This window comes from Lynx canadensis, chromosome D4, assembly GCF_007474595.2.
Source record: "Lynx canadensis isolate LIC74 chromosome D4, mLynCan4.pri.v2, whole genome shotgun sequence".
Taxonomy (NCBI): Eukaryota; Metazoa; Chordata; class Mammalia; order Carnivora; family Felidae; genus Lynx; species Lynx canadensis.
The window spans coordinates 85,763,265-85,787,973 of NC_044315.2; the positions used below are offsets into that span (position 1 = coordinate 85,763,265).

Sequence of the window (24,709 nt, forward strand, 5' to 3'; positions counted from 1 at the left end):
CTACCGTCTCTATATGTATTTGTTGAATGGGGAAAAAATGAATGCCTGAAAAGCCCTTAGCCCAATGCTTGGTACCCGGTAAATGCTAGTAGATGTTAGCTCTTGTCATGAGTGTTTTCATTATCATTATTATTGCTCTAGGTAATGTATTAAAGGCTTTCACACAATAGCTCTAATTCTCAGAACAGCCTTGCAAGGTTGGAATAGCGCTCATCTTACCAAAATGGAAATTGAGGCTCAGGTAAATTAAATAATTTGCCCAAGTCCCATGGAATTGCTGACAGCAAAGCTCACAACCTGCCACTGCCCTAAATTACTCGCCAGTAGCTGCAAAGCCCTGAGTCCCTTCATACAACTGAGGACAGTGTATATAATATAAAATTAGATGTTTTGGAACACACATGTCATAGGAAGAAAGCACATTTGGGAGGGGCGGTCCAGTGCTCACAGGTTTGGAGCATGAGAAGTTCTGGTCACCCCCAAAGATAAGCAGCTTTCTGAGGCTGCTGCCTTCTGAGTGTGGCAGGCCTCCCAGCCGTGAACCTGGGGCTCTCTGTGTCTACCCAAGTAGTAAAGGAACAGAGAGGGAGAACCCGGAAGGACTGGCATCTGTTCAGTGCTTGATCGTTAGGCCCATGAGGGCAGGCAGGGAGCACGTCTGGTTTTTCTCATGGCTGCACCCTCAGAGCTCAGCACAGAGTTGGCAGAGCCAGTGCTCAGCAGCCATTCGGCAGATGAACAGCTATCTGCAATGACTGATCGAATGAATGAATGAATGAATGAATGAACGAACCTACTGTCTTCCAGGCATTGTGTTGGCTTGCTTATAGTACCTCATTTACTGCTCTGAATGGACATATGAGGTGGGAACAAATGAGGAGATGAGGCCTGGAGGGGCGAGGTTGGTTCCCCAGGGTCACCCGCTGGAGTGGGTGTTCACACTTGGGTCTCCGAACCCGGTGTGCTACTCGGAAAGTCGAGAGGCTTCGCCTGGCCGCTGGGATTCCCCATCTCCAAACAGGAGTGCCCCTTGGCTCTGGCTGTGGGAGAGGCCAGAGAGCAGACAGGAGCAGGGAATGAGTTGCTCTCAAGGTATTCCTTTCCACGTTCAGCCCTTGCTGTGGGTGTAATGGGATGTGGGGAGCTGGAAGAGGGAGGGGACGGTGGGGTGGAGTGGGAGGTGCCACCTGGATCCTTGTTTCTCAGAGGATTGGGCATTCCAGAGACCGTTTTCTCTACTAGTGTCATTGCCATCACCCTAACCTTTACTGAGCAGTGACCTTATGCAGAGAGCTGTGCTCACCTCCGCTCCTGCCAGCTCACCTCTGCGTGGTGGGGGGCACACCATTGCCTGCCCCTGCCACAGAGGCTGAAACAGGATCAGATTGCCGAGGGACATTCTGAGGCCACTGGGAGCGAGTCGGTGGCAGAGTTGGCCCTCCCCTGAGACTGCCCGGCTCCAGAGCTCCCACCCTAAATGGCACCAATGGGACTGGCTTCCCAGGCTGGCCTCCAGAGGACCGCTTAATCCCCAGAGCAGCTGCTGTCCGGCGCCCAAGCCCAGCCCGTCCGCCAGCGTCAAAGCTGAGAAATCTCAGGCGCTGTGTGTCCTGAGCCCCATGGCAGGGGAGGTGCCGACCCCGGAGTGGGCACCTCCAACCGAAGAAGTGTTGGCTTTGGAGGCCTCAGCCCAGTGCCATGGCTGAGCCGGGGCCCATGGGCCAGTTGGAGTGAGGTGTGGTGGGCCATAAATCAGATTTCCTCCCTGAGCTCTTGGTAATCCACTTGGAACTATGTCCTGTTCTGGCCCAGAGATGTTTCCACTCCCCAGAAGGACATCTGTCCCGTCTGAGGTCAGGGTCTATGACTCAGACTTCCAGGCAAGGACCACAGGACTCAGTTCCTGGCGTGAAACAAAACCGAGAGACTGAAAGGCAGACCCTACAGTCCTTGTGTTGAATGGAGCACGGATTGGGGCCAGCCAGACCTGGGTTCAAATCTCGGCTTCTCCAACCGCTGGCCAAGAGACCTTTGGAAAGTCACCCTTCCTTTCCGAGTCTCCGTCTCCCCATCTGGATGATGGGGGTGGTACTTCCCTTGGAGCCCTGTTGGCAAGCGAGCTGAGGGGGGGGGGGGGGGGCTGACGTCCAGAGCATAAGGCTTGGCTCAGGCTCCTCCCACAAGTGGCTGCGTTCCCCACCCGAGCTCTGCAGGCTCCATGTATTCCCATGCTGTCCTGCGGGGCCAGGACGAGGAAGGGCAAGGCAAGGCCACACTGCTGGTCAGAGCCCAGATTCCCAAGGTGACCTGGGGTGCAATCTCGGCTCTGCCGCACACTCACTGTTTGGCCTTGGACAAACAGCTTAGCCTCTCTGAGCCTCGTTGCCCCTTCTGTAAATTGAGGATTCCAAGAGATTGTGCAGATGTAGCTGTCAGCCCAGAGCCTGGCACACAGTAGGAACTCAATGACCGTGGTCGTCGTGCCAGGCATCCGCTAACCCTGGGCTCCCACTCTCCCACCCCTGGCTCTGAGATGACTGATTTGTCCCGGGACCTGTCTGAGCCCCTCTTCCGGGGTCCCTGTGTATGGACTCTGGGTCACCAGAGGGTCTTGCTGAGAGCAAGACCCAGACCAGATCACCATCAGGAAGCTCTAACCAAAGGAGAAGAGGAGGCCTTCGCCCAGAGCAGTGCCCACTGCAACGCAGGAAATGGGACATTTGCAAAGTATTTTCTTTCACCAGTGCCCTGAGGTGATGCCCTTCCTCTTTAGCTGAGATGAGGTTTTTCAGTTTCCAGAGAGACCTTCTATCTGTGTCCCTGGGGGATACCTCCCCCTCCCAACCCACCCATACCATTGTCAGTTCTACTCGGGGCAGCCCACTGTCCACGGCCAAGTGCAGGCTCCTGCTTTCTGGGTGCTCGGTGTTCAGTGCTCAGGGAGTCGACAGGAGATGCCCTTCCCCGCACCCCACACTGAACTTGACAGAAATGCCCCTGTCTGTACAGTCGATTATTGAGGCTTCTCCACTGGGCCCGCAGGAACGTGTTCATCCTCAGGGGCGCCCCTGCTTTGTCCACATCTGATACACCCATTGGAGGGGGCGAGGCATCTGCAAGAGAGGTTTCTGGGCTTCTCATGCTGCTGATGAGGAAGTGTGGCAAGAACACGTGTGATCTGTTCGCAGGGCGTCCAAAAGCTGAATCTGCTGCTGCCCTCAGTCTGTGATGGTGAAACGTGCCCATAAACTTGTGGAAAAAATGTGCATGGACCAATTTTTACGGCATCCAAAATCATACGTCATCTCTTTGGGTCTTTATACACTTAAGCACCATAATTACCAGGGGGAAATATTTTTCATCTTAAAAAATCAAAACAATCGGCACATCACCAGATGTCCACTAACATTTCATGAAGAAACAGCCCTTCTCCTCGGAGAAGCTCCCCTCCCACAGGGAAGCAGGTAGCTTACGTCATTGGAGGCATTTGGGGGAGCGTCGGGTTCCTCCCCGCGCAGGGCAAAAGGGGCTCCGACAACTCACTCGGAGGGTTGGGGCCACTTTTCTGGGTTTGCTGTTGTTGCTGCTTTTCCTGTGCTTTTTGCCTGGATCGTTACAAGATTTTTTTTTTCAAGTTTATTTATTTTGAGAGAGAGTGTGTGTGCAAGTGAGGGAAGGGCAGAGAGGAAGAGAGAGAGAATCCCAAGTAGGCTCTGCACTGCCAGTGTGGAGCCCAATGCAGGGCTCGAACTCACAAGCCGTGAGATCATGACCTGAGCCAAAATCAAGAGTCAGATGCTTAACTGGTTGAGCCACCCAAGTGCCCCAAGATTTTTTTTTTTAATCCAAACATTCATCCTGGATGTGTGTGGGGTTGGCTCTCTTTCCTGGGCCCTGGCACACTCTCCTTGGGAAGACCCCTGTCCTGGGTCAGCTTTCTGTTCTCAGGCCCCCACATCCCCTTATAGTCTTTCTTCCTCTGTCCTTTCCTTTGGCATCTGATCTTGCCAAAGCGGCCTCCACATCAGTGATGCAAGTTTCCCAAGGGTCCATTTTGCTCCTCGCTGCTTCCGATGTTAATTTTTTTTTTTTTTATTCTTCTATTGTGTCTTTTAGTTTCCTTTTCTTCTTTTCTTATCTCAGGCGTCTCTAACTCATTCTTGTGCAGGTTCACCTCTGACAGTTCTCTCCTGTCTCCAAAGCTTTGTCTTCTTGTACCATATTGAGAAGAAAAAATGTCTTGAAATTTCTTTTGGCTACTGGAAAGGACCATTTGAGGACACGTGTTCTCATGGCTCAGCCCCTTCATGCAGCTCAGGCTCCAGAGTTTGGCAGTGTTTTTCCATGTGCTCCCTTGGTGGATTTTCTTTCCTCTGTATCCTTGAATAAGGTGAAATCTGTCCATCTTCAGGGCATTTGGGGTTCCTTCTGAACACACTCCAGCGATCTGTAAATGGAGGTGAGTACATGGAGGGGAAGGAAGCTGCCGGCGCATTCCAGAGCCCCCAGATCAGCTCCTCCTGGGCAGCGTCTTAGTCATTGACCTGAGTTCTCTAGTTTTTAGATCCCTGGGTCTGTGAGTCTGGGGGTAGGTCCTGAGAGGTACAAGTTGACATGGTCTACATTGCTCAATTTCTATCCTCTTCATCTTCCTAGAGTATATTTAGTATCTTCCTGGGTCCTAGCAATAAGGCTGTCTATCAGTCGTGGTGAGGTGGTTTTCATTTTTTTTTTTTTCCGAAGGCTTTATTTTTAAGTAATCTCTACACCCCACGTGAGGTTCGAACTCACAACCCTGAGATCAGGAGTCTCACGTTCCACCGACTGAGCCAGCCCAGGCACCCCCATCTTTTTCTCTATTCACAAAAATGTTGGTGTTAAGTCAGGGGAGTCTCTGGGAGAGGCTGTCTAGTTTCTTCTGGAAGTTTCCAGAAACAGATTTGTTTTCCCCCATCCACTCTTCCAGTTGTTGGGATTTTTTGCAAGTAACTTCAGCTGCTGTGCTGGCCCCGTTTCATGTGCATTAATTCCTTTAGAGTTCACCACAGCTCTGTGAGAAGGTTACAGGTACTGTCTCCATTTCCCAGGGGAAGAAAGCAGTTGAGGAACTCGCCCAGGATCACAATGGACAAATCAGTGGCAACATCAGGATTTGAACACCAGTGTCTCAAGTTTTAATATCACTTGTCTGGTGTATGCATGGAGCTCTAAGTATGCCATACATATAACATATCAGGAAGGGTGTGGGCACGAGAGCCCAGTGACCTGGGCTCAGATCCCACCTGTGCCATCTATGTGCTCAGTGACCTAGGACAGGTTACTTAACATCTCTGGAGTTGAGGAGAGTGGCTGAGGCTGGGGAAGTTAGAACGAATTCCGTGAGTATTAATGACACGATCAACCCATTTCTGTCTTACTTATACCACGATTTCCTCTGGGGCTTCTCACTGGCATCTGAGGATAATTCCCCAAAGTAAATCTATACTAAGTATTATTTTTTAAGCAGTTCCACGTCCTTAATTATCTGTGTAATTAATGCCTCTGTTGAATGCCTCTGCTGGCCTGTATACTTCATGGGGTCAGGGACCACGCCTGTCCGGTTCTCTTCTATACCCCTGTGTCTAGAATGGGGGAGCCACTCAGCGAATATTTGGAGCACTAATGCCCTTTCACGAGGAGGTGGACGTCACTGAGTGGGCTGGCCCCTAAGCATACCACCCTGTGCTGTTGGAGCTTCCTCTCCCCATAGTGACCTACCACCTTCCTGCCCCCCACTGCTTCTGATTGGTCAGCAGACATGCCTCCCTTTCCCTGGGCCTCTCTCTTCCCTGCAAAGCATCCTCTGATGGCATAGCCAGGAGTGGCCTAATAGAGTAGCATTGGCCAAAAGCCTGCAGGAACAGCAGTGAGCTGTGAAGAAGAGGGGAGGCCAGGACTGAGTGAGGTGGGTAGAACCAACCAGAGCAGAAGTCAGGGTCTCAAGAAGGTGACCAGGAGCCCAGAGTTAAGGGGACCAGGTTTCTTGAGCCATTTCCTAAGGGAATGGGGTCTGGTGGGCAGGGGAGAGACAGCACAAGGAGAGTGAGTGTGGGTGGGCCAGTCTGGAGCAGGACCCCAGCCTCTCCCCTCCCTTCCCACCCGAAACGCACAATCTCAGGCCAGGGCCAGCACTGGCCTCAGTACTTCTAGTGCCCCCTGCTGGTGGGGCCAATTTTCTCTTGCCCCGGTGGCGTTGACTCCGGCTTGGTGCGACCCAACCTGCAGACCCAGACCCCTGAGTAGGGCTGGAAAAGGCCGGGCTGGCGCCAGGCTGGTGGGATCTGGCTGGGCCGGGCGCCTCAGTTACGCAGAGTGACCAGGGAGAAGGCCCCCACTGTGGAGCAGGAGAAGCCCTTGCTCCCTGAAAGTGGGTTTTCTAGCACAGTCCTATGGGGACTCACATGGTCTTATCTCTAGCGAAAAAGAGAGTGATGAAAACACCTGAGCTTGAAAACCACACATAAATGAGTAGTCAGATACCTTTTTTCTTCCAGAGGGGCCTAGGGAGTCTTTCAGTATTTCATTTAAGCAAAATCAGAAAAGAATTTGCTTTATGAAAGTGAAAATTGGTTTGGATCTGGCTAACCCTCTGAAAAATCTGTTGCTTGTTTTCCAGAGAATGCAGAGATTGGGGATTGAGGTTTAGAATGTTGTGTTTTGTTACACAGTTTCCATTGAGTAATGAATAAATCTGACAGTTTTACCTTTGCCTAGTTATTTTCTGTTACACTTAAAGAGTAGGTGAAGTGTGGTCACAGATACGTGAGCACATTAGAGGAAGTGGAAAATACTTTGGTGGATGAAGCAGCCGTCTGTGTGAGCTCACTCTCTGGCTGAGATCCTGGTGGCCTCGGACGTCCAGGAAGCCTTTCTGTGCACAGTAGCAAATCTCTGAGCCAGGGTTGGAAAGACAAGCTCGAGAGTGTTTTCCTTGGCACGTGGGTAGCCTCGATTCTACCCAATATGAGGCAGGTTTCCGAGGCTTTCACTGGGGGAATCATCTTACGTTTCCTTTTGGTGACGTCAGCTACTCTGGAAGCCCATTGCAGCACTCAGAGAAACGTGGGTGTTGAGCTTGGAGGTGCCAGAACACAGGGTTGACCCTAACGGGGTGGCCGTGGAGTGGGGTGCCCTGCAGCCGAGGCCACGCCCTTCCACTGAGCAGTGGACTTTCAGTGCCAGGCCAGAGAGTCAGGTATGTACAGGTAAAGACCAGCATCCCCTCCGGTCGTCCCCAAACGTCTTCTGAGCCACCCACTCTGTGCTAGGCTTGGTGCTGGCCCCTTGAGATTGCAGAGCTGGATAAGACAAGGTCCTTGTCACAGAATGTGTGATATATACTGTAATCGAGGGGAGGACAGTGCGCTTCAAGGAGTCAGCTAACAGCCGGAGGAGAAGGCTGAGTGGGCCAGGGGACGACATGCCTCTGCTGACCCAGGGAACCACGGGAAGCCCACTCAGCTGGAGCATCACATGAGGAGAGAGCAGGAGAAGAGATCGGAGGTGCAGGCAGGGCGCAGAACCCACAAAACCGCAAACACTTGCCCAGTGGGGATGGAAAGTCATTGGGTTCATTTTAAGTTGGGGAAAGGCATGGTCTGATTAGGTTTTAGAAAGATCACTGGATGCAGAATGGATCAGAGGTGGAGACCAAAAGCAGAGAGAGGAGTCAGGAGGTGAGGAAGTGTTAATGGTGGCCTGGCGACAAGATCACAGGCAGTCTGTAAAGGTTGGTGGCCTTTAAATCAAAACCTAAAGACCAAGTCTTTGCCAGGAGCTAAGAATGCTGGGGAAATCATTGTGTAAAATATTATCTCCATCCTCCCTGCCCCGAAAGTGTTTGTTTCTCTAATAGTTGAAAAGAAAGAAGGAAGATAGACCTTGGTCTCTTTTATATTTCTTTTTATTTTAAGTTTATTTATTTATTTATTTAGAGAGAACATGAGCAGGGGAGGGGCAGAAAGAGGGAGAGAAAGAGAATCCCAAGCAGGCTCCACACTGTCAGTAGAGCCAGATGCAGGGCTCAAACTCACGAACAAAAGACCATGACCTGAGCTGAAATCAAGAGTCAGATGCTCAACCAAATGATCCACCCAGGCGTCCCCTGACCTTGCTCTTTTATATTTCTAAAAGTAGTGCGTATTCATAGCTAAAGTCTTCAAAAATGTAAAATTCTATAAGGTAGGAAATAACCCTAAAATTCCATCCCTAAAGATTGCCACCTTTAACAGATTGGGCAATAATCCTCTCTCCCTCCATCCTTTCCCCTCTTTGTGTGTATGCACCTGCGTATGTGAATCAGTACAGGTATACAAAATCATACCTGATTGTTTTCACTTAAAAACACATTGTGGGTATCTTCCCATCTCAGTTCTTGGAAACACATATGTTTTATCCTTCTAATTAGCGGTGTCATATTCCACTGCTTGGATAAAAAATCATTTCTCTGAACCATGTGGTTTTTCACAATTATAAACAACAACAATGGCGTAATGAATAATCCCCGTTTATTTTGCTCATTTGTAAGAACATTGCTGTAGAATAGATTTCTAGAAGCAGAATTGCTGGATCCTGGAAAACACATCTTTGAGGGTTTTGATGGATACTGCCAAATTCTCCTTCTGAAAGTTTCTATCACCTTATACTATTGTCAGCCTTTTATAAGTGACTGTTTCCATACGCTCTTGTCAACACCAAGTATTATCAACCTTTTCGACCTTTGCCAGTGTAAATAGCCAGAAAAAGGAAATCTTGTTTTAATTTGCGCTTCCTTGATTAGTAATGAGGCTTGGACATCTTTGGTGCCTTTACTGACCATCTTCTATAATGTTATTTCCCTTGGGGCGCCTGGGTGGCTCAGTTGGTTGAGCATCCGACTTCGGCTCAGGTCATGATCTCACGGTTTGTGAGTTCGAGCCCCGCATCGGGCTCTGTGCTGACAGCTCGGAGCCTGGAGCCTGTTTCAGATTCTGTGTGTGTGTGTGTGTGTGTGTGTGTGTGTGTGTGTGTGTGTATGTGTGTGTCTCTCTCTGCCCCTCCCCTGCTCATGCTCTCTCTCTGTCTCTTAATAATAAGTGAACGTTTAAAAAAATATATAGTAAATTATTATAATGTTATTTCCCTTTATAATAGGAGGTCTTTATATGTCAGAACTAGTGATTGTCTAATACACTGCAAACATTTTTCCCACTTGAACATTTGTCTTTCCCCTTTGAGCACTTCTGGGTACTTTCTCTGATGATGCATAAGTATTTCTGTTCAGATGGAGTCCAGTGGGTCAACCTTTCCTGTCATGGCTTGAGTTTTGTGTCACACTTAAGTCTTTGTATACCCCAAGATTATAAAAAGATTCTCTTCCAGTTTATTCTAGTTTATTCTTCTTCCCATTTAGATTTCAATCCCTAAATCAACTGGAATTTATTCTGTTGTAAGGAATGAAGTAGACATCTGGCAGCGTATTCTCCTAAACGGATAATCATTTGTCCCCAGGCCATTTATTGACAGACGCCGTTGACTAAAAAATGTACCTGTATCCTTCACTCGATTTCTGTGTCTGTGTCAATCTGTTGCTTCCTACTGTCCACCTTTGGTTTGCCTGATTCTGGAGGAGGGCTCTACTGCATGATGAGTGTGGATTCATAGCACATTTGATAACAAGCCTCTCTTCTCATTCTTCTTTTCTCCCATCCAAGTACTAACCAGACCCGACCCTGCTTAGCTTCCGAGATCAGACGAGATAGGGCACGTTCAGGGTGGTATGGCCGTAGACTAATTCTTCTTTTCAAAAATGTTCTAGTTTCATGTACTTACCTCTCCCAGGTGAACTTTGGAATCAATTTTGGGATCATGTGAAGTTAATGTATTAATTAGGCAATAAATGACATTCTCACAATGTTGAGTCCTCCCATTTAAGCATATTAGAGCTGTCTTCATTATTTGCGTCTTCTTCCATATCCTTAAGATATAGTTCATTAGTTTCAATCTTCATTACCAAAGCGTTACATTCTCATTGTGACAAATAAAATAGAGTTGGAGAGACAAGTTCATATTTGTGTGAATTGTGCTTTTATTGCAGTGAAGTAGATTTTCAAAGAAAGATTAATAAGCCTGGGATATGTGAACATTTAATTTTAATAAGTTATATGTAATTTTTCTATCAAATGTTTTATTCATATAGATCTTACACCTTTCTTTTTAAGTTTACACCCAGGGTTTTATAGTTCTGTTTTTACTGCACATGGCCATTCTTTTTTTTTTCTTTTTTTCCATATTCTGACTGATGATTTCCAGTATATAAGAATGCTATTGACTTATGTATGTTTTCTTTGAACTTAATTCTGTTATTTACCACCAAGAGTTTTTAGTTTAGTGTCCTAGATTATCAAATTATATAACTAATATGATAACTAATTATATATCACCTTAAAATAATGGCAATATTATAGGTGTCTTTAATATTTATAACACATTTCTTTTAAAAAAATTTTTTTTCTAACATTTATTTATTTTTGAGAGACAGAGAGAGACAGAGCATGAGCCGGGGAGGGGCAGAGAGAGAGAGAGGGAGAGACAGAATCTGAAGCAGGCTGCAGGCTCCGAGCCATCAGCACAGAGCCTGATGCGGGGCTCAGACCCACAAACCGTAAGATCATGACCTGAGCCGAAGTCGGCACTCAACCGACTGAGCCACCCAGGCGCCCCTAACACATTTCTTTGTCTTGTGTTATGTCGTTGGATTGTGTCTCCGGCATAGTATTAAATGACAGCAGGATGGTAGGTATTCTTAACTCGTTCCTGTTCACAGCGTTTCGCATCAAGAACATTGTTTTAATTTTTCTAACATGCATTCTTTATCACATTAAGGAAATCTGTTCCTAGCTCAGCACTTCACCAGGGATGGATATGAAAGCTATCAGTGACTTTTTAGTATCTGCCAAGATACTAAATACCATTGCACTCTTATAATAAACCTATTTCCTGTATTATTCCTTAATATACTGCTAATTTGATTTGCTAATGTTATTTTAAGATACTGGTGAATTTTATTTGCTAATGTTTTATTTACAATCTGTGGATCTTTATTTATTAATGAGATTTGTCTCTTTTTTATGCCATTTCTCTCAGGTCTTGGCATAATCGTTATGCTAGAGTCATAAAAAGAACTACAAATAGTTCTGACTTCTTCTGTTTTCTGCAACAGTTTAAATAAGATCAGTACTTCTTTTCATTTTTTTTTCAGTTTTGTTAAATGTTTATTTATTAGAGAGAGAGAGAGAGTCAGCATGAGCAGGGGAGGGGCGGAAAGAAAGGGGGACACAGAATCGAAAACAGGCTCCAGGGTCTGAGCTGTTAGCACAAAGCCTGACATGGGGCTCGAACTCATGAACCATGAGATCATAACCTGAGCCGAACTCAGGTGCCCCTCTTTTAATGTTTTATAGATGGGTTCCATAAAGCCATTTGGATATTGTGCTTTGTAATTATAGTATTTTCTCAATATTACTAATAGTTTTTCTGTATTGACAATTGAAGGTGTTTGCCTCTTCTCAAAACAATTTTGGGAAGGCAGATTTTCCTACCTAGTAAGCACCCATTTCATCCAGATTTTCAAATACGTTGGCATAAAAATGACATACTGCTATTTTAGCATCCCCTCCATATTTGGAATCATACTTTTTCTCTCTCATCCCTAACATTATACATCTGCGTTTTCTTTCTTTTTTTTCCCTTTCATCATACATACCAAGAATTGTCTACTTTGACTTTTTCAAAGAACCAACTTTGAGTTTTATTTATTACCCTAGAGGCCTTACTTTTTTCTAACTTGTTATTTCTGCTTTTGTATTTTTATTACTTTCTCTCACTTTTCTTTTGCTTTGTTTTGTTCTTTTTCTAGTCCTCTGTAATAAACACTAAGTTCATTTCTTTTTTACCTTTCTTAATTATCAGTGTACACATTTGTGGCTATAGATTTTTCTCTGAGTAGAATTTGGTAGCTTTGGCTACACCCTCTATGTAGGTAGTTTGTGATTTTAATTTTAATTTCTTCCTTCATCTCTGAATTACTTGGAGTATTTTTTCGTACCCAAATGGTTCATTTTTACAATTTGTTTTTACCCGTGGGGCAGGGAGGGAATGGGATCGTTCCAGGGTTACCAAAACCACATGGATTATGAGCATGGGAGGTATAGTTTCCCCCAGAGGAAAATTCAGGGCCTTTTCCAAAAGCACTGGGAGTGGATATTAGGCAGACACAGGTGCCAGTGTCTTTGCTGCCGCCAATAGAATTGTTGAAGGGTTTGATGAGATAATACACGTAATTTACTTTGTACCGTGTCCAGCACAAAACAAGCCAAATAATACTAACCAGATTAATACCTTCTCCTCACGCCCTTTCTTACTGCTGATCAGAATACTGGCACATGCGATACGGTCCCATGGCTCCCTAGAGAACACGAGCAAACAGTAGGTTATCCCACTACATCTGTAGATTACTAGGTAATCCCTGTGGCATGAGAGGATCTGTGATTTTCTCCTCATTTCACCTCAGGGAGCTGGGAGGAGATTTGGCTGCCCTAGGACCCTAGGATTCTGTGCGGGCTGCAAGACTGCCCACGTGCCTTTGTGATGCATTAGCCTCAACACCAAGAAATAAACAAGGCCATGTGCTCATCCAAGAAACATGGTCTCTGACCACCTGACGTGTGACTTCCCCAGGCCCGCCCCCTTCCTGCAGACCTAGGAAATATTTGTCTCGACGTTGGTGAGCTTCCAACACGTTTCATATAAGGAAACTTCTTTAAGTGAGGATTTGTTCTGAAGTCCGTGTTTTGCATGATTGATACTAATGAGTGGGCACTAATTAATACCCGTAGTTTTCTGCATCTGATGGGGAGCGTGATCTGCCTGCTGACATCTCCTCTGCAGCAGACGGAATTGCTTTGTGCTCTCTTAAAGAAAGAAAGAAAGAAAGAAAGAAAGAAAGAAAGAAAGAAAGAAAGAAAGAAAGAAAGAAACCCTAATGAGGGGCTGCTTTGTTACTTCATTTGGAATTTATCAAGACAGCGTATGTGATCAAACCACACAAGTATAGTTCTGGGTGCCAGTGTTCCTCATGTCTGAAGTTGGAAAGTGATCTTTTCAAGGCAGAGCAGGAGAACATGGAAAAAAGTCTTTCATCTCAAACCTTAAAGGAGAAGGAGAGAGAAAATGCAAAGTGTAAGATGGAAATGTGGCATATTTTTATGCTGTGGAGGTTTTTTCTTTTTTCCCCTCAACATAGCAGAATTTTCCTTATTAAATAGATAGCTGTGTGAGAAAAACCAAAACCCGCCTCGGGATGGCAGTGAGGCGGGTGGCGATGGGAGAAACAAGAGAGCAGTGAGTTTCTGGGCTGCGGCAGAGCCCTGGTGCCAGCCGCGGGTTCTGGCCCTGGGAGGCTGAGGGCGCCCGGCTTCTAGCGGGCTCTGCGCCACGGACCATGGGTGTCTCTCAGCTTAAGAGAAAGTGTCTGTTCAGGAGAGCACTTCCTTTGTCAGCCTGGCACTCCCTCCTCAGGGCCGTGGCGTCCTGTGGACACCCCTGGTGGGGGGCCTGCATTCACGGGCAGGAAGGTTTGGCCACACGCCCCCAGGCTTGGGACCAGCCCAGCTGTGGAGGGCGTCCACAGCAGAGCCAGCAGAGGGCTGCTCACCACTGGCCCTGGGGCTCTCTGCCCCACTGTGACAGTCTGGTTGGCACTCATATCTGCAGCCGCAGAGCGTCACCAGGCCCTGTGTGGGGCGTGGAAGGAGGGAGAACAGAAGGATGTTCTGGGTGGCTGTCCATCTCCGAGGAGGTCCAGTCTGCAAGTGGGCAAGCCATGGGGCAGATGGCAGCTGCCAGAAGCATCCTCTGGGAGTGGGACAGGCCACAGCACGGGTGGCTGGGACCCTCTCGCCCCTGTGCCAGCCAGGGACTCCCAGCCCCCAGCCCTCGGCATGGCTCTCTGTTCCAAATTTTTTGAGTTAGGCAAGACTGAATTCAAATCCTGATCCCCTCATTTGCGAGCTGTGTGATCTTAAACAAGCCACTTCACCTCTCTGAGCTTCCATTTCCTAATGTGTAAAATGGGAGAGTGAGAGTACGTTCTGTCCTGGTTGCCGTGAGAGCAAGGTGGTACAGGTAAGTCCACCCTCTCCTGTCGCAGACCATGGCTGTTACTATTACAGATGTTTCCCCCAACGCGTCTGCACCTCCCAGTCTAGCCCTGGGCTCTGGCGTTGCTCAACCCTGTGGCAGCCAGGGCCCGTGGCTGGCCCAATTACTGTCCATCTTAACAAGGCCATTAACACAGCATCATCTGCTGCAGGAACTCTGTAATAAATAGGACGGGAGCTGAGACATCCCAGCTGTGCCGTCCCAATCCAGACGGAATCTCCCAGCACTGGCCCGTCTGAGGTGGGTGGCCACCACGTGGTCGGCATCTGGGCGCCATCCATGGTTATGGCAAACCCAGCTGGGTGCATCCCTCCCATGGGCGTCCCGACGTTCTTCCAAGTGGGGCCCGGCCATGGAGGCAGGCTCAGGGTCAACTCAGCTTCTTGGGCACCTCAGTGGTCCAGGCCCCGGGCCAGGAGGCCTCTCAGGATCACCTTCATTACCCCAATCACAGTCAAGAAACTGAGGTCCCGGGAGGTGAAAGGCTTGCCTAAGGCCACCCAGCTGGTAAGTGGCAAAGCCAGGGTTCCAAGTCTCCTGGCTCCAAGCCCCACACTGTCCCACTTAACGCCACTGCTGCCTGTCATGTGGCACAGCTGGCAGGGCCGCCAGGCCTGGGTGGGCCCAGTGACGATGAGACCTGGGACAGATATGCCACGATGAGTGCCAGGGTGCCGGTGGGGAGGAGATGGAAGGTGTGGCCAGGAGAGGTGGCCACAATACAGTCGTGAGCCCTCTTGGAGAGTGTTAACCCCACAGGGGAAAGTGGGCAGGGAGAGACATAGGCTGGGGACCTCCGCTATGCCCCTTTCTTGCCTCGGCGTCTGTCAGGCAACAGGAGATCTGTCTGGGGTAAAGGAAGGCCTGACAGTATGGCAGCCTGGATGGACAGACGTGTGTTTGAATGCTGCCTCGGCCATTTCCCAGCTGGGTGGCCTCAGACAGGCCATGCCACTCTCTTAACTTCGGTTTCTTCTGTAAAAATCGAGCTAAAACCTCCCTGACAGCTGTGTTATTGTCACGAACGCATAATATGGGCAATATAAGCTCTTAGTTCAGGACCCGGCACATAGTAAGTGCTCAGTTTTATTATTATTGTTTATTTAAACATTAAATTAATTTTAGTATATTTTAGGGTGAAGGCAGGTGGGAGATACAGGCATCCAGTTGTGGAATGAGTAAGTCACGGGGATGGAAGACACAGCATGATTGTAGTTGATGGTATTGTAGTAGCATCGTGTGGTAACAGATGGCAGCTTATGCTTGTGAACACAGCACAGTGTATAAACTTGTCAAGTCACTGTGTTTTACACCTGAAACTTTTCAAATGAAAAAAAGTAATTAAAAAAAATAAATGCTAAATTTTAAATACATTCATGAAATTTATTTTATTATTGTTATCACTTGACTCTCAGTGTGTCTTCCCTCAGCTGTAAAATGAGAGCATAATGTGTTTCATGATGTGATTGTGTGGCTTACATAAAATATGCCTTTATTCATGCATTCCTTCATTCAACTAATGTTTACCACGCAGCCCCTGTGTGCTCTGTTCCAGCTGCTGGAGATTGAGCTCTGGAGCGAGACCCACTTCCTGGCTCTGATGAGTTTTAAGTCTGATGGGGAGAATCAGACATTAAATACATGAACGATACAAATAAGTATCATATTGCAGTTGTGGTGAGTGCTAACTGTATGTGGGGCTTAGCACAGCACTGGCATAGTACAAGTGGGAGGTGGCTGTGCCTGTGATTTCATTATGATTTAGGCTTTTAAATATTTCCAGCTATGGGCTAATAACAATGCTGAAAAGATTTCTCTGGATTTGCACAGTATTAACTGTAAAAGATTTGCTGCCTTTGGAGTAGCTTTTGTCTTGGGAACCAAAAGGCTGTTGAGATGGAGTTTCTGTCCAGGCATTGCCGGGGCTCAGGGTCTGCCCTGGTCGCTGGGGACAGGCCTTTGCGGGGAGACACCCCGCTCCGCGCATCCCCTAGTCCTCAGCGTGTCACGGCATTGGCCTGTACTCCCACGTCCTGGGGGGTAGACAGGGGGTAGCATTGGAGTCTGCACAGTGGAATGATCTCTGATGAAGTAGTGAGCTCCCCGTGTCCCCAGGGTGCAAGCGGGAGCTGGGGGGTAGAAATGGGGTGCCACTCCTTAAGGAGAGCTTCTCCTGGCCTCTGTTCGCACACCCAGGGACCTGAGAAGAAGCAGTCCTCGCAGGGTGACACAAAGCAAGCCTCCATGCTGAGGGTGTTATTTCAGAAGAGCCGATTCCCCATGTGTGTCTGAGGGCCAGTGAGTGGGTCGGAACACAGGGGCGGGAGCCAGACAGACCTGGGCTGCAATCCCACGCACCCGCTGTGAGGCCCAGACAGGTTTCTTAATCTCTCCGAGCTTTAGTTTTCTCCTCAACCCTCAGGGGTTGATGGCAGGGTCACGTGAGTAAGGAGATAAGTTCCCAGCTTGTAGCAGAGCCTCCAGAAGCCTCAGTTTTCTCCCTTTTCCTGCTCCCCAGTGTCTCTGCTCCTGGCCAAGTGTTCATTCTGCCACTCAGTCGGCTGGGTTCAGATCTGCCCAGAATCTGCAACTGGAACAAAGGTGCCACGGGTCCCCTATCCCACCACGTCATGCTCAGCACCAGAGGGTACTTTGTGTTGTGGTTGAAGCAGTAATGGGATTCTCAGGGTTGCCACTGCTGAATCCCTGGGGAGGTAGCTGAATTACATTTTTAAGAAGGGAGAGGAAAGACAAGATCCAAAGAAAGAATACATGTGTGGATTTCAACGTACCAAGCTTGGAGCTTCCATACAAGGGAAATTATTTCTAATTATTAAAATTTTGGAAACATGGTGCCACTAGAAAGAAAGGAAGTGGAAATGGCTCCTATTAGAAGTGCTAGCATATGTTTCTGTGATTTAATGGTTTCCCATAACAATGCGTAGCTATTTTTAAAGCAGACGAATGACTCATGGTATCCAGCACCAGCAGTCCACTGTGGTGGCAGGAAGCCTGTGCTGTGGGGAGGCGGGCTAGGGTGCGACCCCCACCTCCATCACTTACCAGCTGTGTGGCCCGGAGCAAGTTATGCTTCCCCTCTGCGTTTCCTTTTCTTCCTCTGTAAAATGGGTTGTTGTAAGGATTAATAAGGTAATGAATGTATAAGTCATTATACATTGTCCATCCATGCAAAATACAACTTTTACAATAAATACCTGGTTAACTACATCTATAGTAAGTCTCAGTAGTTAATAGTAAACTTTTAAGGCTATAAATTTTCCTCTGAGTACCACTTTGGTCAGATCTCAGATTTGGTCAGATTTTGATATACAGTGCTCTTACTGACATTATCTTCAAGTGATTTTTTTGTTTTCTATTTTCTGCTTTTCCTTTGACCCAAGAGTTGCTTATGAGAGAGAGAGAGAGAGAGAGAGAGAGAGAGAGAGAGAGAGAGTGTGTGTGTGTGTGTGTGTATTTTCTAATCAGTTAGAATTTTTTCTATATTTATTGTTAATTCCTAAATTTACTTTTTGGAACTTAATGAGCATTTCTTTATATTCTAATATATAACCAATTTCTGTAAGTATCCCATGGATATTTGAAAAGACTGATATTTTCATTTATATAACCTTGTTAACTTTGTGAGTCAGTATTCATATATGCACAGGTATGTACATATATCTGTATATCTGTGTATATCTTGTAGGTGCATACACGCACACACGCACACACACACACACACACACACACACACACACATTCTGGAAGAGACATGCCGAAGCTCTCTCTATAATTGTGGCTTTGTTGAATTCACCTCCTTTCTGGCAGTTTTTTGCTTTATATATTTTGATGCAATGTTGCTTTGTGTGTAGAAACTTGTAAGTCATTAGATCTTCTCAATCAACTGCGCTTTTCGTTAACATCGGTCAGTCACTCCTCTTTGCCTTCTCCGGTGTTTCCTGCCTTGAATTCTGTTTTACATCGCTGCTCCTGCTCAGCCCACCGGTAGCGTAGACGTAGTGGTAGTGCTCATGGAGGGCTGCGGGGGGGATATGCCAACATTGTCCATGCACAACCCCAGAGAGCCTGGAGTGTGGATCATGCTGTACAGCCAGTTCTCCTCTCCCATCCCTGGCCAGGTGGCTTGTCCCAAATTCCAGCTGGGATGATGCCAGGAGGCTGTGCTAAGGCTCACCACTGACCTATCATAGCAATGTTTTCGTATCACATAATATTTTCTTATTAAGCTCCCTCAGTAGAATTCTCTGTCTAGCCTTTGTTCTTTGTACCAAGGACTGTTGTTGCTTTTTTGATTTCTTCTTTTGTCATAGTTAATTTATGATTTTAGCGTGTGTGTGTGTGTGTGTGTGTGTGTGAGTGTGTGTGTGTATACATAGAAAAATAGACACATAGCTAAGTGAATAAATAAAAAACCGAATTCAGGGCCCCCCGGGTGGCTCAGTTGGTTGAGCGTCCGACTTCGGCTCAGTTCATGGTCTCGCGGTCTGTGGGTTCAAGCCCTGCGTCGGGCCCTATGCTGAGAGCTCAGAGCCTGGAGCCTGCTTCAGATCTGTGTCTCCCTCTCTCTCTGCCCCTTCCCTGCTCATGCTCTTTCTCTGTCTCAAAAATAAATAAAAACATTAAAAAATTTTTTAAAAATGAATTTAGTCCAAATGGGCGTTGTCCTGGTTATGACACCTTGGAACCTATTAAATGTCATTGGTTGGTGAAATATACAAGTATCCATCTTATTTTCCAGTTGGGTTACAGGTGAAAACCCTTGTGGCTGGAGGCTGTATGAACTAGAAATGCTGAAATCTTGCCAGTATTCATTTTGGTTGTCACCCAGATATTTGATTACATTTGAGCCATCTATGTGAGAGATTAGCAGTCGGGATTGGAATTGAAGTCAGAATTATATCTCGATTTTCCATAAGCCACCCCTTATACCTTCTAGCACAGTGGTGCTGTTTTGTGCTGTTTTGTTCTGATTCATGGCGAGTGCCCACCATTACTATATATCTTCTTTAATTTTAGGGATCTATCTTCTGGATTTAATCTACATTGATTCTGCATATCCTGCCTCAGGCAGCATCATGGAAAACGAACAAAGATCCAATCAGATGAACAACATTCTCCGAATAATCGCTGATTTACAAGTTTCCTGCAGCTACGGTTAGTACCCCTGGTTGCTGGAATTGTGAAATCTTACATCACTGAAATTTGGATTCGGCACCTCATCAGTGAGAAAGCTCTGGGAACCAGATGGTCCCCACAAAGCTCTTCATTTTAATATCTTGAGCACCCACCATGTGCAGGACCCTTTACCCACAGGCTTGATCTTCAAAGATGATGAAAACTAGATGTTCCCATCTCTGTGTTACAGACAAGGAGACTGAGGCTGAAGATTGTTCAGTCGCTTGTCTAAGATCATGCGTCTGGGGGTTGGCAGCGCCCAGGTCTTTCTGGCTCCCAGGTCATTCATCCACGAAGAGCTTTGTGGGCAGCCCCTGGGCAGGTCTCCTCCAGGAGGATTCATGATTTCTCCATGTTGTGGCTCCACCATGTCCCCTGGCCTTAGAGACCTCCAGTGGACTCCACATCCACCTGGCAGATGCAGGAAGAAAGAGAATCATCCAAGAGTAGATTTTATGGGCCAGATTTGTACATAATGCTCATCATTTCTGCTGGGGAGGCTAGGAAACGTAATCTAGCTGTGGGCCTGGAAGGAAAAGGGAAATGACTTGGTGAAAACTAGCCAGGCTCTGCTCCACATGACCAGATCCAAAGTGTGATGGATGGTCGTCGAAGATGAGGTTGAGGAACTGAGAAGTCAGAACGCTGGGTGGGGCATCCACGCAGGTGTCGACTTCCCCCAAGATGATGGCGGACTCCGCCGTGTGCAACTACGTTGTGAGCCAGGTGCCCAAGTCCTCCAGGAAAGGGCGGGAACGACCAGGGTGCCAGCCGGGAGAGGTCAGCAAGGAAGAGAGGGATGGGTGGTAGAGCTGCAGGAATGGGCCTCCGTGGGGCAGGGTTTTCACAAGAGGGTGGAGGAGTAAAAAGTCTGGAAGCAGCAAAGGGGGACAGGAAGGAAACCAACCCCACCTACAGTTCACAGGGCATGAGAAAACTGACAGCCTCCACTGGGGAAGGCCATGGGGAAGCCAGGGTGGGGCTCTGCAGGGTGGGCTTGTTGAAGCCAAAGGCCCCCTCCACAGGCACTTCCAGATCAGCTGTCCTGACCAGCGGAGCGGCAGGGGGCCCGGGCTCCCCGTGCAATCCTCCCCCGCCCAGGCCCTTTTCCATTCACAAGTACATCAGCCCTCACTGTCCTGCCAGCCTGCAGGGCAGTGACACACGCGGCTTTGGGGTCAGACTCAAGCTCAGATCTCAGCTCTGCCTCCTGAAAAGTCACTTTCTCCTAAGTCTGAGGTTTTCCCATCAGTAGCATTGGGGACGTAGTGCACGCAGAGCCCTTATCGCATTCCAACATTTGAGTAGAGTTCAATAAATCCTCATACCACTGTCACCTTCATACCCGCATCTTCTCTATCATCAGCTTTGGGAAGCAGGTGTCATCATCCCCACTTTCGGGCAAGAACACAGGCTCTACAGGGGCGCCTGAGTGGCTCAGTCGGCTGGGTGTCCGACTTCGGCTCAGGTCATGATGTCACGGTCTGTGAGTTCGAGCCCCGCCGTCGGGCTCTGTGCTGGCGGCTCAGAGCCTGGAGCCTGCTTCGGATTCTGTGCCTCCCTCTCTCTCTGCCCCTCCCCCACTCACACTCTGTCTCTCTCTATCAAAAAATGAATAAACGTTAAAAAAAATGTTTTTTTAAAAAAGAACACAGGCTCTAGAGATACAAGAGGATCTGTTCCAAATCTCACAGTTGAGGGGCGAAGCCATCAGGGGCTCCTCACAGCACCTGGACGCACGTCCCTGAGAGCCAGGGCCCTTCCCCACCCCCTTTCTTCTCCTCTTCACAGCCCCCTTTAGTGCCTCCCCTTCTTCCCTTAACTTGTTCTGTCCCTCCCCGTGAGGAATGGCGGAGAGGACCACAGAGTTTTCGGCCCCCTTGGAATAGTGACCGTGGAGTTCTGTGGGGAGCGTCTGACATCAGTCACTCTGGCAACAAGGCTGTGCGACGTGGCCAAGGCTTCCAGGGACGGAGTCGAAACCTGGCTCTGCCACTTCTCAGTGATGTGATCTTTGCCAGTTGCCATAGTTTCTTTCTCTGTGCAACAGGCACGTTATTTCCCCCCAGTGAGGCAGGCGTGACAGTTAAAGCAGATGACTTCTGGAAATCACCTGGTACCTAGCCCGGCACAGCAGGTGCCCAGGCATCTAGACCCCTCCCTTCCTTCCCTGGATGGAGCAGCTCCTGCCCGTGGGCCAGACTCTCAAGCTGTGCTAGGACCTGGGTTGGACCTCCACACCAGGCTGGATGGGCCTTGTTCATTCATCTTGCATTCTTGTCATGCAGGGGGTGGGAGGCCTGCCCAGTTACCCCACGGAAACCTGTTTTAGGGCACAAACACCTGGCTCTGGTCTGTTCTGGAGGCCTTTCTCTCCCCAGCCAAGGACCTGTGGTGATTTCAGGGTATGTGGCCCACTTCTCATATGGGGCCTGGAAGTGGGGAGAGACTGAAGCCTCTGGGTTTCATCCGTGTTTTGCAGATCACCTCACAACCCTGCCCCACGTGCAGAAGTACCTGAAGTCTGTACGCTACATCGAAGAGCTCCAGAAGTTTGTGGAGGACGACAACTACAAGTAAGTGCCCGCCCCCTGGCCTGGCCCTTGGGGACCAGCGATTGGCTGGTGATGTCACTACTTCACTCCGGCAGCACCACGCCGGCACGCTCAGGCACGGGCACGTCGTGTGACCTCTGGCCCCACAGAGGCCGAAGCGGTACGGTCTGAGCATCTCCTCCCGCTTAGCTCTGCCCCAGCCACCCAGGCTCCATGTTCTGGGGAAGGTGTTCTGTGAACTTCTCAGCCTGGCTTACCCACATCGCATGGGTGATGGGAACTTAGACTCCATGGCGCAGGCTCTGTGCTCCGGACTCTCACGAGTGACTCCCCCCTTCACAGTGCTGGCTGGAAGGACAGCATCCTAGCCATACATCCAGCCATACATACTCTGTTTGCTGGCTGGCAAACAGAGTCCTCCAAGAGCCTGTCTCATGGATGAGGCAGCTCCCCATGGCCCCGGCTTTCTGCAGGACTCTCGCCATCCGGGACTGGCCGAGGCCCCGTCTCCATCCCGTGCAGCCCTTTGGAGTAGACTCAGGTCCCTGAAGAGCCCTGTGGGTCCTTTGCTCTCATCTTCCACTCACCCCACTCTGGCTTTCAGTTTTGTCTTCATTTGTGCCACCTGGGAACTTATCCAGCATGTCTATGTATTTAGAGGGAGAAGGAGGATTTTTCGTATCAACTTTGTCTGCCACATTGATTGGACATCCTCTTGGCTCATTTTCAGCTTGAGGCCAACTGTGAGCCTCAGTGCTTTTCATACGACCTGATCTATCAAGACAAGGCTCAGCCATCTTGTAACTGATCATTTCCCCTGAATTGTCAACTTTCCAGTGGATTCTTTCAAATCTCATCTTATTGGCTGCTTCCAGCATGCCGTGTTCCTTTGGATCCCGTTATTCAATGCGTTGTTTTTTGTTTTTTCTTTTAATCTCTTCCAGTTTCATGTCTGAAAATGTGGCCAGTTTGGTTACTTGGTCTTCACCAAAGTCACTGAAAACTATAGAGAACCGTGGTCACTAGGGACACTCCCAGGTTACTCCTGATTTGCTCACTAGAGCCTTGGGGACGGCTGTTCAAACAGCTCCACATCTGGCCACGTCTACAGTAGTCGTTCTCAGCCCTGGCTGTGAATCAGAGTCACCTGGGAAGCTTTATAACCAACCATATGTTTGTGGTAGAGCCTGGAAATTTGTATTTTCTCAAAGCTCCCTAGGTGGTTCTAATAATTAGCCATCTTTGGGAGCATAGACATAATAATGTCTTTAGTTGTTATGGTATAATATTTTACTAAAGCAGAGTATAATACGAAATTTTGATCTGTCACATAATCATTAACAACAACAGATGAAGGCGAGAGATGACCATTAAAATTATGTTTGCTACCAGTTAAGCTCATTTTACTTACAAAGCATTTGCTGTTCCTAAAAAGAGTACCCTGGAGTGTGAAATTATTCCCATTTAGGTTCTGGGATAATATTTTCCATTCATGTGCCAGTAGTACAATTAAAGAGACAGCAGTTTTTCATTAACACTAATATCCTTTAAGGAGAAAAATGGTCTATAAATACTTCTGACCATGAGATAATCCTTGGACAAGCTGTAGGTTGTGAGTAATTACTCCTTCCATTCTGAAGGACATTGAACACCCCCAGCACTTACTGCTAAACAACAGTCAGCCTGGATGTTACAAAGGCCCTTTGTTGTGGTCCAAGTGGGCAAGCCAAGGGAAGAAGCCTGCACTCTCACCCCCAGGGCCCAGACCGCTGGGAGGCCCCCAGGGAGGCCCTGGCTCTGGGTGACACAGGACATGCAGGGCTTGTGATTCTACATGAGGAACCCACACTCCATGGCCCAACTCATGCCCCAAACTTGCTCCCCATCCGAAAGGACGCAGTGGCTTCATTATTACCTGATGACAAAGCATTTCTTTATTTTGTCGTATTTTATTTATTTTATTTTATTTTATTTTATTTTTTATTCTATTTTATTTTATTTTTTATTTTATTTACTTATTTTGAGAGAGAGTGTGAGAACACGGGGAGAGGCTGAGAGAGAATCCCAGGCAGGCTCTGCGCTGTCTACACGGAGCCCGATGCAGGGCTCAAACTCACAAACTGCGAGATTATGACCTGAGCCAGAATCAAGAGTCAGATGCTCAACCGACTGAGCCACTCAGGTGCCCCAACAAAGCATTTCTAACACCTTGTCCCCATCTGCTTTGGAGACACTGTGCCAAGGGGCCCAAACAGTGCTTTGTTTTTCTTGACTCATCTATTTCATTTTATTTAAGAACATTTACCCAAATTCCTACTACCTAGAAAACATGACCTTTAGCATTAAGTGAACAAAATTTTGGACATTTTTTTATGCACAGGAAGTGCAGATAGACATAGAGAAGGATGGACAGATGGATGGAATGATAGAATTTATTAAAATTGGACCATGCTACACTTGCTATTTTTAATTGAAAGTATTTTAACTTAACCAGAAACTGAAATAAAATGTAAGGAATTGCTTGCTCTTCAAATAAATATTTCTTCAGCACAAGAGATATAATTTCCTAAAAGGGTCTTCTAAAATTAACAAGTAAGGTCAGGAAAAACATGAAGACGCTTGAGTCAGTGAGTTCTGTTTTCACTGGGTCTCTGCCGTGCACAAGGTCAGTTGACTGGTTAGGAAAGATGAGAACATCAGTCCTCTGCCCCCTTCACCTC

General features: G+C 47.7%; 1 protein-coding gene across 6 annotated transcripts in view; it reads left to right on the forward strand.

The window, feature by feature from the left end:
* RALGPS1 (Ral GEF with PH domain and SH3 binding motif 1) overlaps positions 1-24,709 on the forward strand; it is a 275,362-nt gene that overhangs the window by 201,401 nt on the left and 49,252 nt on the right. For all 6 annotated transcript variants that reach the window (XM_030293121.1, XM_030293123.1, XM_030293126.1 and 3 more), the window contains exons 10-11: positions 19,276-19,413; positions 21,917-22,010. In XM_030293121.1, coding sequence (XP_030148981.1) covers positions 19,276-19,413; positions 21,917-22,010 — 232 coding nt within the window. The remainder of the gene's footprint in view (positions 1-19,275; positions 19,414-21,916; positions 22,011-24,709) is intronic.